This window comes from Athene cunicularia (genome assembly GCF_003259725.1).
Source record: "Athene cunicularia isolate RWA chromosome 4 unlocalized genomic scaffold, athCun1 chr4_part1, whole genome shotgun sequence".
Lineage (NCBI taxonomy): Eukaryota > Metazoa > Chordata > Aves > Strigiformes > Strigidae > Athene > Athene cunicularia.
Window position 1 is genome coordinate 29,158,508 of NW_020799098.1, and position 17,229 is coordinate 29,175,736.

Sequence of the window (17,229 nt, forward strand, 5' to 3'; positions counted from 1 at the left end):
AAGATTTTCAGATTCCTTCATATAAAACTTTACCACAATAAACTATTAATAATTTTGAATATTACCTCGAAAAAATATACTTTATTCTTAAATTTCAAAATACAAAGAGGACAATTAGCACAGATTTTTGTTTATTTTCATACAGTCAGAATTTGTATTACACCCCACAGAAGAAAGGCGAAGGATCCTACCTATCAGAGGTCTGAACTATACCATTTCCGCTCAAAGACAGAAATGATAGAAGCAGGAATTTCTGTTCATTCTCCAAAGATATACCTGACTACAAAATTTACACCCAAGTAATTTACTTATCAGCACAAACAATGAAATATAAAGTTAGATAACTCAATCACACAACTGTACACTCACTTTCAACATGCCAGGACATTCCCTAAGTCAATTTTGAGGCCCATATAGGTGCCGTGAAAATACCAAAGCTGTACCTGGAACACGCATAACTGAATTACGTATCTCTTTATCTACATTGAGAAAGTCCTCACCTTGAACACTATATCACAAATAAACCCTTTAGAAACTGTAAATTGGTACAATTCCCATCTTACTGAGGAATTCTTTATTTGTGAAAGGCAATGATGACAGAGGTAAAACCTGAGTTGATTTTTCAGATCCTGACATTTTGAAATACCTGCTTCAGCACGTACAGTAATTTAAAAAGGTGTCTGTTCAGGCACATAGGTGTATCATCTTTCCTACTAGTATCTAGGATATTTCTTTACTAGAGACTATTGTAAGGGGGCTCATCCCAGAAGCCACTGCAGCATCCATGCAAGAAAACGAGTGAAACCCACACTACACGGACTGAAGAATATTGGGAGATAAATGTAGCATTCTGGTGCTTTTTGTATGATCTTGAAATAACTACCTTGTCCAACAGGATTACTATTGCTGCATCTTGTCTTGCCTTACAGAGGATTCTGGGCAGAAAGTAAGCCCAGACCAAGGACCAAACAAAGCTTCTGATCAGGCAAAAAGTAATTTAATTCCACAGAATTCTGGAGAGGAAGAACTGACAACACCAAGTTGACCTCAGGGAACTTCCTGTTCTAAAATACAGCCCTGAGGATATTGTCCCATATCCTCACACAATCCATAAACTGACCTAATTTGTCTAGATCCCAACCCTGGGTTGGTACATCACAGGGAGATGAATTTCAAACTTAATGAATCAACTGCTTTCTGGAAAGGTCTCTTCCACCATATTGTCTGCTGATAGAGAGAGCAGCATTATTTGACATTACTGCATGTAACAGTTTTTAATATGTAAGCCAAAGATGACTGATTCCTCATAGACTCCGATTACTTTGATTTTCAAACTCCTAGATTGTTTAAGAAAGCACTAAAAAACTGTGAAACACATGGAGAGTAGAGAAGGTATACAGAAACTAATACCCTGTGTACATTATCCAGGAGTACAATGGAGAACATCTTACAGTATTATAATCAACATATTAACTGATATGACACTGGATGAGTATTTTCCAAAGCCATCTTGGTCCGCAGTAGAAACACATGGCAGAAATTATCAAGTAAAGTTTCTAAAAGTTGATTACAAAGGTCTTATATAAATTTTCTTCTCAAATATAAACAATCCAAAAGACTCAAGATTCTAACTTGTTACTTTAGCCATTGGATATTTTAACTGTCCCAGAAAAGTTAAGTCACCAAATAATAAGTACAGCTCGCTACTTCCTGTAATGAGGTGCAGCAACTAGAGCCAACCATTGTGGAAACTTCATACTATGGAGAAGCTTTGTAGAAGAAATGGTCTTGACCTTGGCAAAATTAACACACTTCCCTTAAGAATACCTGAGATGTGGAAAAACACATTTCACAGACAGACAGATGTTGAACTGATCCATGAAGCATCACAATTATAACTAACATTGTTACTTGAATTTGTAAATAAAGATTTTAACACTTTTATTCTAGGAATAAATTCTACCTCTGATTCTCTGTCACTATAAGGAAAGAAAAACCATGAAGCTCTGTTCCCTCCAAACAAATTAGTCAAATCTGGCCACAAAAATCTAAAGCATCCACCTCCTGCTGAAGGATATTCTCACAGGAAGTGCCACAGAAAATGAAGACTTAAGAGGGTATTGACAATAACAGGGATGAAAATAGGATTGAATCTCCACCAAATAGCTCATCCAGTGTCATCCACTGTGGGAAATTATAAACTGAACATGGATGAAAATTCCACCTCCATGATGTCTTTTAAGGTTACAGAGATGTTAATTTAGGTCTCCATCATTTATTTCCAAAATATCCAGTAGTACGCTATGGAACATAGTTCAAGGCCAGTGCAGGTGGAAAAATTAAAGAATCTCAAGTTACAACTCTATTAGGAAATGAAACTGTGCCCAGAAACATTCCCATTCACTTGAAGCCAGCTGGCAGGGAACAACTTACATCTATATCAGTAAGTTTTCATAACCTCCGAACCACTCATAGTGCCTGGAGCATTCTGACAATGCCTAGGAATTGTTACACAACACAAGTCTTCCAGGGACCTCTGTAAGAGCACAAATTATAAAGTGCCAATTCCTAGGAACACCCCCAGGTCTAACTTATCAGTATGTAGGAAGCCTTTGACTCCTGCTGTTAGGCGTGTCTAAGGGCAGGGGCCAAGAATGGAAGAGAAGTTACATGGCCAGAAAGACTGAAAAGCAGCACAACTTAACAAAGTGTCTCTAGAAGGCCCTGCAAAATCCAACGCTACGCTAGTGTGCATGCTGAAGAGAATGATCCCTCTCAAAGGGACAGCCTCTACAGTGCCTTGTCCGTCTAGGACTGAACCAGAAAATTACAGAATCCCAAGCAGGTTGATCCTGTAGCTAGATAACCAATTTAGAAAAAATGAATCTGGCTACTTAAAAAAAAATCACCATCATCATTATTGTTCCAAATTCAGTAATTTATTCCAAAATTCAGCAAAAAATTTTTATGGGAAACAAAATTAAAAGTATGTAGCCACTTCCCACTTTATATGTATATTTGGTACAGTAGAAGACTTATCAACTTCTTCAGTCTTCTCTTTTGTAGAACTTCCCCCCTCATCCTCCCAACTGTTTTGTCATCAGTCAATGTTTCTTGAACTATTTTGTTTTGTTAAATAACAAGTTACTTCATTTTTACATAGTGCTTGAGTTACTGAGAATGCTTCACTTACACAGAAAATAATGTTTTACTCTGGTTTGTTTAATAAAATAGTGAACACATCCCAGAGCAAGACTACTTTAAGAAAAAGCAAAAGAAGCACAGAAGTGGCACAACCTCACATCTACAGCAGCAGCCCACTCTAGTTTTATGTTTGCTTTACAGCAACACTTATTTTAGTTTTGCCATAGGAATTTCAGATAATTTTGCATTCTAATTCTTTCCTCAGTGCTTGCATATGCTCCCTATTTGGCATCATCTACAAGCTGCTGAAGACAGAATCCTAAAAATGACCCTTCCTAATCTCATTTCCAAATCTGACAACTAGAGAGACCATTTTTAGCATGCTCTTTCAGAATAGGTCTGCAAATTTCAACTAGCTCACATTCATTTTTTCAGCAACATGCCAAATTGCGTATGAAAAACAATACAAAAAGCAATATTAAAACCAAGTCACTGCATCATGTATGGCTCCCTCTATATACCTTAGCCATCCCAATGTAAGAGGCATCATAACATGGAAATGTTAATCCTACATGTATTATTTTGATTAGTATTAGACTGTTCAGCAAAATAATTCTAATTACAAATGGAATTAAATTTTCAATAGCATTTAGAATATTCACTATAGAAACCAAAGATACATTCTGCTTTTAAGATTAACATAAAGCCTATTAAAAACACATGAAATCACAAATTTCACTTCAGAATATGTATTTCTGAAATACTAAAGGATTTGCATTTGGTCTAGAAAGAAATAAGTATTTTGAGATTTACTTGTATTTGTAAGTATTCTTCACGCCAATCTTATTACCCTGCCCCACAATCAGGTTTGCTAAGAGACATGGCAGAACTATCTGCTCCCATACCTTGTCATGCACCAACTCACTACTCTACCCTTTAGAAAAGCACATGAAAACCTGATAAACCTTTGCAGGTTTCCCTGAAGGAAATAAAATTTGATTTCAGAGATAGAAAAAAAAAGAAAAGAGCACTATATACATGATGATTGCACATTTATAGTGTTCTGCAGGCTTTGCCACCAAGTTCAGTATGTGGAGGACATGACTCTTCTGACCAAAACTGTAGTGAACAATTTTTAAAGAAAAATATACCAAGTCTGAATCTTCTGATTTTTTAAAAGTTAGTTTCATAGCTAGTAGTAAAAAAATAGATTATTTTAAAGACCTCTGAATATATTTGATATATACAAGCTCCAGTTTAAAAACGTTTTACTAAGCTGACAAAAGCCAATACAGAGATCACATTTGTTCTGGTTAGGATAAACATAATAAATATATTACAATTGTCAAGATTCTTCCAAACGGAATTACAATGTAAATTGTCACAACAGAGACCTCAAAAACAAGGCACCTTCCATCTTATGTAGTTGCCTTGAGGAACCACTTGGAAAAGCGTTATGGTATTAGAGTATCTCCAGTGCTAAGCCCCTGGCAGATAGGCAGAGGAGAAAAATATGTATTTTCTTCAGTTTTGAAAATAAATATATTGTATTCATAGGTTCAATAAACTGAGCTAATGTATTTTAACATCAGTATCATCCACTGACAAGCAAGACTACTGTATTTAAGAAAATTCATTCCAACTCCTCCACCACCTATTTAATTTAATCAATACTTTGGAAGTTGTAATTAGCTTATGTTTATATAGCACTCTGAAGATGTAAACTGCTACATAATGATGAGGCTTAAGCAGCATTCATCAGCTTTGTGTGAATTCACAAACAAATAAGTAGCTCTTGGAAGTATTAGTATAGATCGCTATTAAATATCTCATTCTATTCATTTTAGGAGATTGCCCATGAACCTTCTGAAACATGCAATTTACACGTACAATACCAGCTTTTAAGAAATCTTCCAGTACTGCAATTCTATCAACTTTCATTGTTACCATTTCTGTTGAAATTATTTATCCTATTTACACATTGGGAACTACAGCATTTAGTTAACACTGAAAATGAGGGTCAATTCATTTGAAAAAGTGGCTTCAAATGGGCACCTCAGCCTGTAGCGCTTTTGGAATTATAATTCACTATTGTCATTCTTTTCATTTAAAGAACAATAACTTAAAGACTTAATGTTCATTTGTACAATCTGGAACTTGTCCCAGAAAGGATGGTACAATCTATAAGTAAAAGTGCTGAAGATCACTGACGATCTAGACCTGCAAATGAGGGACTGTATTTCCTGTAACTTTCTTGCAGCTTTTATTCATTAAAACCGAATCAAGACCACATAAAAGGAGAGAGGCAATAAGATACTGAATCAAATTAAACATTGATTCTACTGGTGAAGAGCAGCAGGCTTTTTCTCAAATACCTCATTGCAAAAGAAGAAAGAAAACAATACTGTACGAAATCTTCCAAAACTAGCATTGAAAAAAGCACTGAAAAGAAAAATACAGTGAAGGGAAAGCTTTCATTGCAATGAAATACATTAAAGTGATATAATTAACAATTAAGCTTACAAATGTCTGACTTAATAAATTCCTAGTTGGAAGCACCTGCTGATTTAAGCAAACCCGTAACTTTTTTACTGCACAAAAATAAGCGTATATTCCCATTATACACAAACTTCTAATAATTGTAATTTCTAAAATCTTATTTACATTTGTGCTAACACTCCACTAGAATTTAAAAAGTCAATGAAAGACAGTAAAAATACAGAATACAGAGAAAGATTAAAAGAACTATTGTAACTTCACAAACTCTGAAGCTGCAGCTTACATTTTGTCTATATGAACCTTAAAAAATGTTTCTCTGAAAAACAGCTGCAAAGTATACCAGCAATCTAAGAGCAGGGTAGATTGATTAAGCCTTATTAATCAGCAATTTCTTAATTGGTCATTCCGAGAAAAGCTACTTTTCTGTATTAAAAGCAATTGTACAGTTGAATCTTTCTTTCATTTAATAAAATCCTTGAGAAACACTCCCACTTGTTAGCTCACTGTATATGCAATTCAACAAAACAAATTTGTTAGTCTTCTATTGCAACAGAAAAGGGCAAAGATGAAGGCTGATATATTTTTATTGTGCAATTAAAATATTCTACACAAATTTCAGTTCTATGTGGGAACACTTCCATCCTGCTTTCAGAAATCAAATTCTCTAATTATATGGTCTTGGGAGTCTTTTGTGATCACCGCAGTAAAGGCCAGTTCCAAGTAATTGTCCTTTTGCTAGGAATCACTCAGAACAGGACTGAATTAGCAAAGCTCTCTGGGTAACGCTTCTCAGACAAGTGCAGGTACTGTAAAATAAGTAACCTTTTATCACTGTTCATTTGTTGGAATTGTTTTACATTATGAGTGCCAGTGAGAAAGAATCCATTGTATCTAAAAAAGGTGAAGGGAAGAAACAGACACATGACATCCTGGATCCCTGTTTCCTCAATAAGTGAATTCTGGCTGTTGTGACTATACCTATGGCTGGAGTCCGACCCATGAAAGTAGATCTGAAGAAGTCACAGCATGGAAGATCATCTGATCAACACAACCCACTTCCAAGTCAGATACAAGCAGTACAAGTGTTCAAATGTAAGTGATTACTTTATACTGAATACATCAGTCTGCTATGTATCAGCAAATCTGTGGCACTGGCAGCAAACCAAACTAGTCTATGGATTTAAATTTTTTTTAGTGGAAAAATTTGAAGCTGCTTCTTGTCACGGTTCTACCGTAATCCACTGATCAAATTACAGATTGGAACCTAGATGAACCAGTTCGCATTTACAAGTGCTGTCAATTTGCTGAGCAGCTCCAGGTAATTCACATCATGCACTGTCTCTCACTTTCCCCACTTCAAGGAAAATACATACGATTAGTTTCCTGTACTTGTCATAGCACTTTGACATAAACTGATGGAACGTCTTGCATAAAAGAAATCTTACAATCTTGTGGATACGATTCAGTACTGAATTCAGGGTACAAAACCTGTAGTTCCAGATAAGAGGAATTTAAAGGATTTAAAATAACTTTGTACTTTTCCAATCTGGGTCTACCAATTGATAAAGTTGAATCCACCCACACCTATTCAAGCAAATCAAATGGCAGTAACTTTTCACTGCTTTTCTGTGAGTAGTAGCCCTGACTAGAATCACTACAACTACTTCTGCTTCTTTCCTATACTAGAATTTCAAAGTATGTCCTCAAAAACATTCCATAGCTTTCCTCCTCACTTCTTCTAGCAGAAAAAAAGTCTTTCCCAGACAGGTCCAGGATTAAGAGTTACAGTTTGGGAAAGCATATTGTCTCTTTCAATTTATCTTTAAGAACACAATTAATTCTTCTCTTTCTTATAATCTTCAGATGCCCAACCAACACCAAGTTCTTGGTTTTCTGATGGACAATCCTCTAAGCAGACATCCATTTGCTGAGTTGCTGACATGGACAAATAATGCTGTCACAAGATCTGAAGTCTCCAGATTGATTTAAACAATTTTCATTTTCGAGTAATAATCAAACTGCCTAAACACAGGCACTCAGTGCCATCAGTGTGTAGCACCATGGTGTCATCCACAGTGGCACAAGATACTGTTTAGGCAGCTGAGTCCTAACCCAAATTTCACTAATGCTGGACATCCAAGCTTGAGCCCAAGTCACCCAATCTTAAGTGCAAAAAACGGTGTGAAGGTCTTTAAATGTCTCCTGGTACCAGCTTTAACAGGAAAAATGCAACATTTACTGACAATCTGGGACACATTTCTAGGATGACTTCGAAAACTTCAACCCAAGTTTCTGTCCTTGCTCCTGCTGTTCATTCTCTGAGCCTATTCTGTCTTTATGCAGTCTGTATATGACAGCAACAATTACACTACTAACCTCTTTCCAGCCTCCTCTGAACAGAGTATCCATGATTTTTTTTCAGATTTATCCTTTTGGAAAGAAGCTTATATTAACTCCTATCCCACGTAAGCTTCAATGGAAGCGCTACTCTAAGTAGCTAAGAAGCACTGCTGCCTCACTGGCTTTCCACATAGAAACTCCTTCCTCTGCTTCAAACTCTGTTTTCTGGCTCCAGATGCTACAAGCCCTTGCCTTTTTTTCAACTTTGTTTAACAATGTACAAAAAATTGATTACTTGTGACTTCTAGTAACAGATTAAGAGGCCCCAGTTTAGCAGATGAGGGTTTGTGGCATCAGCCTCTACCATGTTACATCCTGCTATCATTTCCTGCTACAACAGCACATTATGTGAGAAAAATGGGTCAAACTGACAAGCACCAAAAGCTTTCTCCTTTTTAAGTTGAACATTGACAGTAGCAATGCAAGCTTCCCTTGTGTCTGTAACAAACAGGGCCAGATCTAGAATGGTAAAAGGTCATCTTCTCTGCAAGTTCATTAAGTCACCAACTTACCTGTAGAAACAATCAGCAAATTCTAATTTCTCGTAACAGACTTTCAGGATATGGATACACAATCCAAGGAGGCTTAGCAGTTTGTGACAGCTTAAAGACTGAAAATATGAGGTTTGCTGTAATTCACACTGACGTCAACATTTTTTCTTTTCTCTTCCACAGACTCCAATGTTACTAGGAAGCTTTTCTACCTTATTCTGTATATAATTAAAACCAGCCTTAAGTAATCTCTCAAAGGGACTAAGCATGAAGATCTTAACACAGAAAGGTAGACAACACAAAAATAAGTACAGGTGATCAGTGTACTATGATCAGTGTTCATCCTATAACTATTATTTTTAGAATGCATTGATTTGCTGACTCTGTAAAATGAGGAATTCTATAAAGACAATCATGATGTGTGCAATTCAGTATGCTGAACAATTTGTATCCTTAAGAGGTATTACACAAGAGAGAATATACACAAGCTTTGCCATGAAATGGAAATACGACCAGTACTAATAGTGAAACAGGACAAGACAAATTTTTACACACATGAAAACAGAAGAGATGGAAGGGTAGCCTAATTAACTGCACTGAGGGAAAGGAAGTGAACAGGCATGTGCAATGAGCTTCTGTTGCGAACAGTACACTAAGTGTGTCAAGTGTACACAGACAAAACACTACTCTAATTCTTAATGTAAAAAACCAAAAATCTTACTCATCTACAGCTTGGAAGGAAAATCCAAAAAGAAAAATCAATTATATTTTTTTTAAAATTGCCTTTGTAAACAAAAACACTTAGCTATTTGGGCCACAGTGTAATGCGAAGCTCCTCAAAACAAACTGCCACTCAATCACTGCCAAATTCTGATAATCTCAAAGTGTATCACAGAAAGATGCAACTATTATATATTGTTGAAGTAACTTTCAACATATAAGTGCTGTACAGTACATAGTTCTAGCAGAGCCATTCAGCTATACTACCACTCATTGAGTTACAAGCTCAAAGTTCTGACTGGTGTCTGTTGTAACTTTAGCTAGTATGGCAGACAACTGATAGCAAAATACATGAAATCAAACCAATTTAAGTAAATTGTAACACATAATTTTTAAATGTGGGGGAGGAGAAAAAACCCAAACAACAAAATGAGAACAAACCCAATACAATTCTATAAAAATTATATGAACAGTTCAACTTACTCTTTTACTGAGGCAGATAACTGGCCACATACTACAACCTAAAGTGCAGCAGCAGCAAAGGCATCCACATAGTAGCCATCGTACATTAACTGGAAGGTTCTTCTTAAGACAACTGTTAACTCTACTGATGCTGGCTTTAAATTCTTCGGGTGCAACCTATAAGAGGGAAAGAAAACCCAACAAAACACAAACTAGTACCACAGCAGTGTGATCTATTACTCTTACAATGGTCTACACCTGGAACTCTTGTTTTTCTAATAAAATCTTGACTAATTCCAAATTCCTATTCACAAATATTTACCTTTCCAGTTAAAGATGAAGGAAATTCTGCTTCAAATTTGTTGCTTAGTCCAAACCTGCAAAAACAAGATGAAGATCATACCAAAATTATAAATAACACAAGTTGCAAGCACATCATAATACTATCAGGGTTTGTATCACAACAGCATTAATTTCATGGAAAAAAAAAAACAAACCCAACAACTTGTTATTAGGATAATTCTAGAAATTACTTCTAACAGACAAAAGCATACCATTGTTCACAGTTTGAAATCCATCTTGCCTATAGTCTCTTCATAAAGTTCTGTTGATACTGTTGACTCTTCCCCAAACTTGGCAAAATCTTTATAAGCAAGAGGCAAGTGTGAAAAGTGAGGTACTTAAGGGGAGAAGGGAAGTAAGTTCAGTACGCAGTTTTAATAACCCCCTGTCCTCTACCAGTACAGGTGTATCTTGAATAAAAGCTCATCCAGTGCTATTCCAGAGGTCCTGCTAGATAACTGTTCTGAGCATAAAAATGGAATCGATACCAGCATGTTTATTCAGAAAAAAATACACTAGTAAGTTTCAGAACACAAAATACAACCTAACAAAACATGAATTATATCTAATTTGAAAGAAATGTAACAATTATTAATGTATAAAGCTATGAAACAGTTTGAGATGAGCTGGAGTTACCGACTATTCTGTGTTTCAGAAGATCTAAAGATTAGAAGAGTTTCATGTTGTCTAATTGCTTTCTATTTTAGTTGATGGGTTGGGTTCAAGAATGGAGGAACCTCAAAGAAAATCTGAATGTTTTCTGGCATCTGGTCTCAGCAATAACTTCTAATAGGGACTACACACTCTAACAAAGCCATTAATAAAACCATTTGACTGGCTACTAATTTGGTAAACAGCAGTCAGTGTAAAATGTAAGTTGTAATTAACAACCTTCTGAATATAAAACAAAGCAGTCTTATTATCAGATGCTACACAAATTGAAAATTAAACTCAAGACTTGAATATTGGCAGTAAGATCTATCACACATTGCTCAGTTGTATGCAGAAAAACCCACCTGAGACTTGACAGCTGAAGATTTTAAAGACATAACTTGCTTTGACAGTATGTTTATTGAGCAGCTAGGTATTTTTCAGGGTTTTGTTTTTTTTTTTTTCTTACTGAACTAAATGATCTGCATGCCAATGGAGAACTTTGTCCAAGTAATCAAATGGGCAGTTAAGTGCTGTACCAGTGGTGACCTACTGTGGAAGTACCTCACAAATCCAGTGGACAAAAGGTGGCAGATGAGCTTCTACATAGATAAATAAAAGGTCAGGAATCTTGGGAAAATTAAACTGTGCTTATGTGACGCTCAACCAAAGTTTGGCATCTACAGCTCAAGAGAGAGATCTTTTATCACCACTCAAGATTCTCTTAAATACCAGCTCAACGCAAGCACCATCTGCCAGAAATAGCAATAAAATACGGAGCACCACTAAGAAAGTGATAAAGAAGAACACAGGGCATCATTTTGACTCTCCATAAAACCCTCATATACCCACATATTCAGTACTGGTTGCAGTTCTGGCATCCACATTTCATGAAGAACTTGGTGGAGTTAAGAGAAAGCATAGAGAATAAAGACTAATATAATTAAGGGAATAAAGCAGCTGCCTTAGGAGACCAATAAGGCTGACATTAACTTGGAAAAGAGAAGGTTGAGGTGGCATATGATCAAAGTGCAAAGATTCAAGGAGGCAGTGGATAAGGTGGGTGATTAACTGTTAATCACCAAATCCCACAACAGAGAGCAGTCACTGAAACTAGTCAGAGACTGGTTTAAAACATGAAAGAAAGTGCTTCTTTAAGCTGCAAGTAGCAAAATTTTGGGCTTGTTTCCACTCGAGATTAGTGATGCAGACTGTACAGCAGATCTGCAGAGAGATTACACAAGTTCCCTGACAAACAGACACTAAAGATGATGTTGAAGCATACATCACCTCACACAACTGCAGATACCAAAGAGTACAGGGAAAATGGACACGAGCAACAGTTAGACTTGCATGCAACCTGTACATGGCAATGCCTGTTGCCACAGTTTGCAACAGCATTCTGGGCTAGTTTACAAATCATGCTATAGGTGATTTTTAAATATGGTCTTAAGGAAAAGTAAACAAGTCATCTCCCTATCACTGACTGCAGGCAGTAGAACCATAGAATGCTTTAGGTTGGAAGGGACCAAAGACCATCAAGTCCAACCCCTCTATCACTAGACCAGGTTGCTTAAAGCCCCATCCAAATGGACCTTGAACACTTCCAATAATGGGGCATCCACAACTTCTCTGGGCAACCTGTTCCAGTTCTCACCACCCTCATTGTAAAAAACCGTCTTCTATCCAATGTAAACTCTTTCTGTTTAAAACCACTGCCCCGTGCCCTGTCACTACAGGCCCTGGTTAAAATATATATATATATATATATATATATATATATATCTCTCTATATATCTCCATCTTTCTTATAAGCCTCCTTTATATATTGAAAGACCACAGTAAGGTCTCCCTGGAGATCTTACTTACACATAACTTACAAATATTCAAATATTCTAGGTAATTAGAACAGTAGCTCTGTCACTCCTACAAATCCCTGAAAACCGGTGAAGTAACAAATGAAAATTGTTAACCAGAGAAATATATGGCAAGCTAACCACTTTAACAAGGAACAAAGAAAACTATACTTAACTGGAAACATACCTCTGCCACTGAAAATCCTGTTGAATACTCCATGACAGGAGGACCATCCACCCTTTCCCCAAAATCCTGAGTGAACCCAAGTGCTGAGGCAAAAGTTATGTATGTCAAAACGAAGTGTCATGCCCTATCAGGTAAACTATGTAAAATTGCCAGTAGGTTGAAGTGGAAACCAAAGCCTGAAAAAAAATCCATTGAATGATAATATAATACACTTCATAAGCAGCCAAGCCTAGAGAAGGACTCAAAGCTCAAGATACACAGCTGCCATCAGAAGCCTCAAAAGGTAACACCACTTCACACGTAATTAATTCATCAAATCAGACAAATGTCTAAAGAGATGTCTCTTCAAAGAATGATCTTCATGTAATTGATGCTTCAGCATCCAGAAGAGATTTACTATGAATAATGGAATTAAATATAAATTTGAGCAATAAGGGAGTGGCCAACTACAAGGATAATTCAGTCCAAAGCAGCTCTTGTTGAAAGAACTAAAAAGAATCTGAGCCCCTGACCAAGAGATAAGACAATTTCAGCTGCCGCTCTACCCAGAACACTAAGGAAGCCCTTTGAGGCACAAGCAGGTAAGTCAAAGGCACAAGGCAGTCTCCCAGCTCTCAAGTCACAAAAAGATATAACTGCAGGGCAAGCTCTGCTCAGTCTTATGCTGAAGACTGGCTGGGAAATCAGCAAGACAGAAACAAGGCGCTTTTTTGTGAATGCATAATCCTGAAGTATTTAAATGTTGACAGCTTCATCAAACACAAGGAAATACTCATGGAGATCACAAAAGCCATGCCCAGCAAAGACAACCCTACTGGAAAAGCTCTAGAGGTATCTGAATTTACAAACACACCGAGGCAGAGTGAGGCACAAACTTCTGACCAATACAGTTACACTTTGGTGAAGTTATAAGCAAATGAGACTGAGACTCTGTACTCAACACTTGTGGCAATGTTTAATACATGGTGGGATAGCAAAACAAACATCAAAGCTAACTCAACCAGCTACCAACATCATTCTAAGATTGCCATATTACAGTTTTGCCACCATAGTCAGGCAGTAAAGAGGAGTAACCCATACATTTAGAATACTTGGTAAGTAATTATGTGATCTCAGTATTATCACTCTTGATTGCAAGATGCAATTGGGAAATTAAAATATTTGGAAATTAAAATATTAGAAACTCCACAGAACACTATTTCACATTTACTGTAAAGACACAACAGCTCTGACAAAAAAGCATCAAAAAGCATCTCAAAATCAAACACTGGAAATCAGTATTTTGGAGATGCATTTCCTCAGACAGCTGTACTCATACAGCACTAGATTTTTGTACAATACTCCATCTTCAGCAACACGTACTCTTCTCTGCTCACTCTATGCCTTTCCCCTTCTACATCATGTCTTCAACAGATCCATGCTCACCTCATGCATGAGTACTTTCTTTAACCTTCCTGGGACCTGAAAAAGTGTTTCTTGAACATGACTCTGCTTGAAAGGTTCAGCTGAGTTCCTGCCCTAGTGTACAGTGCAGAAAGAAATGGTGAGAGGTGGAAACTTCAAAGTACAGCAGTTTACAGAATAGGACACAGTCAACCTGCAACCTTTTCTCACCTTACAACTCAGATCTTCCCAACACGTAAAACTGACACACGCTATCTTCTTCCTCTTTGTCTTCTCTTACAGGGATACTAAACTATTTTTTCACTGCTCTCAACCATACTCTTTAGTTTCACATGTTCACAACCCTTACAAAATAAATATATATTCCACAAATCTTAACATTATCCATCCAGAGTTCTCACATATCCCTGTTTCCACTCATATGTCCTTGATACAGAGTACACAAAAATGTATTAGCAGACTTACGTTTAATATTAAATGAACTGACTTGGATGAAAATATATTTTGTACGTTTTTTTCCCCCCCTCCATATAGTTATCTTGCATCAACACACAATGCGCTAAGACGACAAACAGCACAGGAGGGCATTCACTAGCACATCACAACAGCTTTCCATCATTTCAGCACTGCAAAAGACTAATAAAACCAATATTACTTGCTAATACAGTCTCTTATATATAGACACATGTCTCGATTGGTCAAGGAACGGGAAAGCACAGGAAAACAGTCACTGAAAAACACAGACATCTATCACAAATATTCTCTTTGTAATTTCAAACTCATGTACCTGTCTTTGCACCCTAATACAATTTTAGGAACAAGTATGAAATACCTTGGACTTTCAACTCAGTTGTATTAAAGTTCTATATTTTCTCAGCTTTCAAGTTTCCTGACATTAGGAGATATCACCTCAAGTTATCAGAAATCATGTCAAATACTACTCCTCACTATTGAGCTATCTAAACTCTGCTGGTGTGAAAACAGTTTATCTGAATACTTAAACTATGTCAAAAAAGTGTTTTAGAATTGTAAGCAGCACACTCCAAATAGTGACTTTAAGAAGAAAATTAGTGCTAACCAAAAGCCTCACACCCTGGAAAGGCAAGGCCTTTGTATGTTTTATTTGGATAATATTTACCTGCTTTCCTTGAATTGCTTTTAACTACTCAGCTTAGAAAGGACTCTCACACGCTTCCACTGTCTGTTGGATGAAATCAAGTAATAGTAAGTGTCTTTCTGACATTAATCTGTAGTCATGGAAATGACATATTTCAAACTCAACATTATGACGACTACGTAAGATCAGAGAGGATATGACAATAGACAATGAAAAGAGAGCTTCTGTTTAAATACACACACAGTTGAAGCAGTCAGCAACTCTTTAAACTGCAGAGCCAGAGACAGATCAATCAGTATTTGCTTAACTGCTGATATTTTTTGTCAGACCTTCAAAATGCATGCACGCTTTTATGCCAGGCAAGACTAGTTCATTATATACACAGGACTTGACCCAGTCCCTAAATTTGCCAAATGAATGTTCTGACAGTGATCTAACTTTTAATAATAAGCTTCTCAATCAATGACAAAAAAAAGTTATAGGCTGTACAAAAGTAAAAGTAGCTGATGGTATTTAGTGAACTGTTCACACCTGGCATGATGAAAACAGATGAAAACCATTGCCTGATTTGAGGTACATGTCCCTCTTGCATTGCTCATCCAAAACAAATATTTTAAGGAAGATCTTAAAGTAATAATGAGCTAGTGACCATTAATGAACAATTAATGAGGCGACCATTCTTCTTCAACCACAATGCCCTTACTAGTCACTGACACAATACACAAGCTTCCACACAATTCCACTAACGGGCCTCAATCTTGTCTTGCACAACCTACCTTCCACTACTGGAGATGCAGCCAGTGTTTGTCTCCATTTCAGTTCTTTATATTTTTTATTCACTAATATGAAAACTATCTAATTGTGGCTTTGTTAACCAGAAATAGGCTAAGGCTACCAGCTTGTTTGTAGAGAAGTTATTGGATGTTTTTAACTTTTGTTCACATTAAACAGAGCGGTATGTTGTTCCTCTATGGGGCCTCCTTAGCCTGCTGCCCATCCACATCCTTCCAACCCTCCAAATCTCAGTCTATCATGCCTTATTTCCTGTTTTTAACCATACAGCAAACGGCACAGCCCAGCTGTGAGTATCACTTAATGACAACCAAGTATTAAAATAGTAATGATACAAAATTACTCTAAATTTAAACCCCAGATTTCTGCACAGTTCAGTATGTGAAGATCAGTAGATTTCATGGGACTCAGAGCAACAGACTGTAATACCTTAAACTTTTATACTTCTATTGCAATCCTAGTCCTGCTGAACAGTAAATACTTAAAAAAAAAAAAGTTTGTACTAATGCATTTTGTCTCCAGGTTATTTTGGCCTCTGAAACTGTACATCAGAACTGTCAACAACTACATTTCAGTAGACAGCCTGACAGAACTGGCTGAAGGAAAGATACCCTCCCCTGTTACATTATTGAGAAGTACTACACTAACTCATGGTCACTTGCTGCTAGACATCAGAGATACCAAACATTCACAAAACTCACAGCCATTCCCATGTTAAACACAGTGAAACAGCATATATCAGTCACAACATAACGTGATTTGACTTGTACCTGACTCACGGGCTCCCTTTCTTTCTTAAAAGTCCTCAGAGATATATTAGCAGCCACATGCTAAGTAAAATGGGTAACAAGATACATAAACAACCCTAAGCAATAGTCCAGCCGGTCATGTGCTGGCACATACCTGTTATACGCAGGAACACAGGCACCTTACTTCCTGACAGCTCATCACTTCGAGCAAATACTTCACGTTCCTCTGCCAGTCCCCCCCAGCCAGCCTCGTTTCCTCTGCGCCTCGTTAGAGGTTCGCACCCGCTTGCGAAGCCCAGGCGGCACCTGGCCGGCCGGCGGGGCCGGGGAGAGCACCCTCGCAGTCCCGCGGACGTCGGGGGAAGCGGGTGGGGGGGGAAAGCGGAACCGGCCCGGTGCTCCCCCCGCCCACCCC

The 17,229-nt window shown here is 37.2% G+C and overlaps 1 protein-coding gene across 3 annotated transcripts in view; it reads right to left on the minus strand.

Moving 5' to 3' along the window:
- CHIC2 (cysteine rich hydrophobic domain 2) overlaps positions 1–14,579 on the minus strand; it is a 44,004-nt gene extending 29,425 nt beyond the window's left edge. For all 3 annotated transcript variants that reach the window (XR_003398252.1, XR_003398253.1, XM_026847342.1), the window contains exons 1-3: positions 14,178–14,579; positions 10,039–10,093; positions 9,738–9,893 (exon numbers count right to left, since the gene is read on the minus strand). Coding sequence is in view for 1 of the 3 variants with exons in the window: in XM_026847342.1 (XP_026703143.1) it covers positions 9,738–9,893; positions 10,039–10,093; positions 14,178–14,182 (216 nt within the window). In the remaining 2 variants the exon portion in view is untranslated. The remainder of the gene's footprint in view (positions 1–9,737; positions 9,894–10,038; positions 10,094–14,177) is intronic.
- Between the last annotated feature and the right edge of the window lie 2,650 nt (positions 14,580–17,229).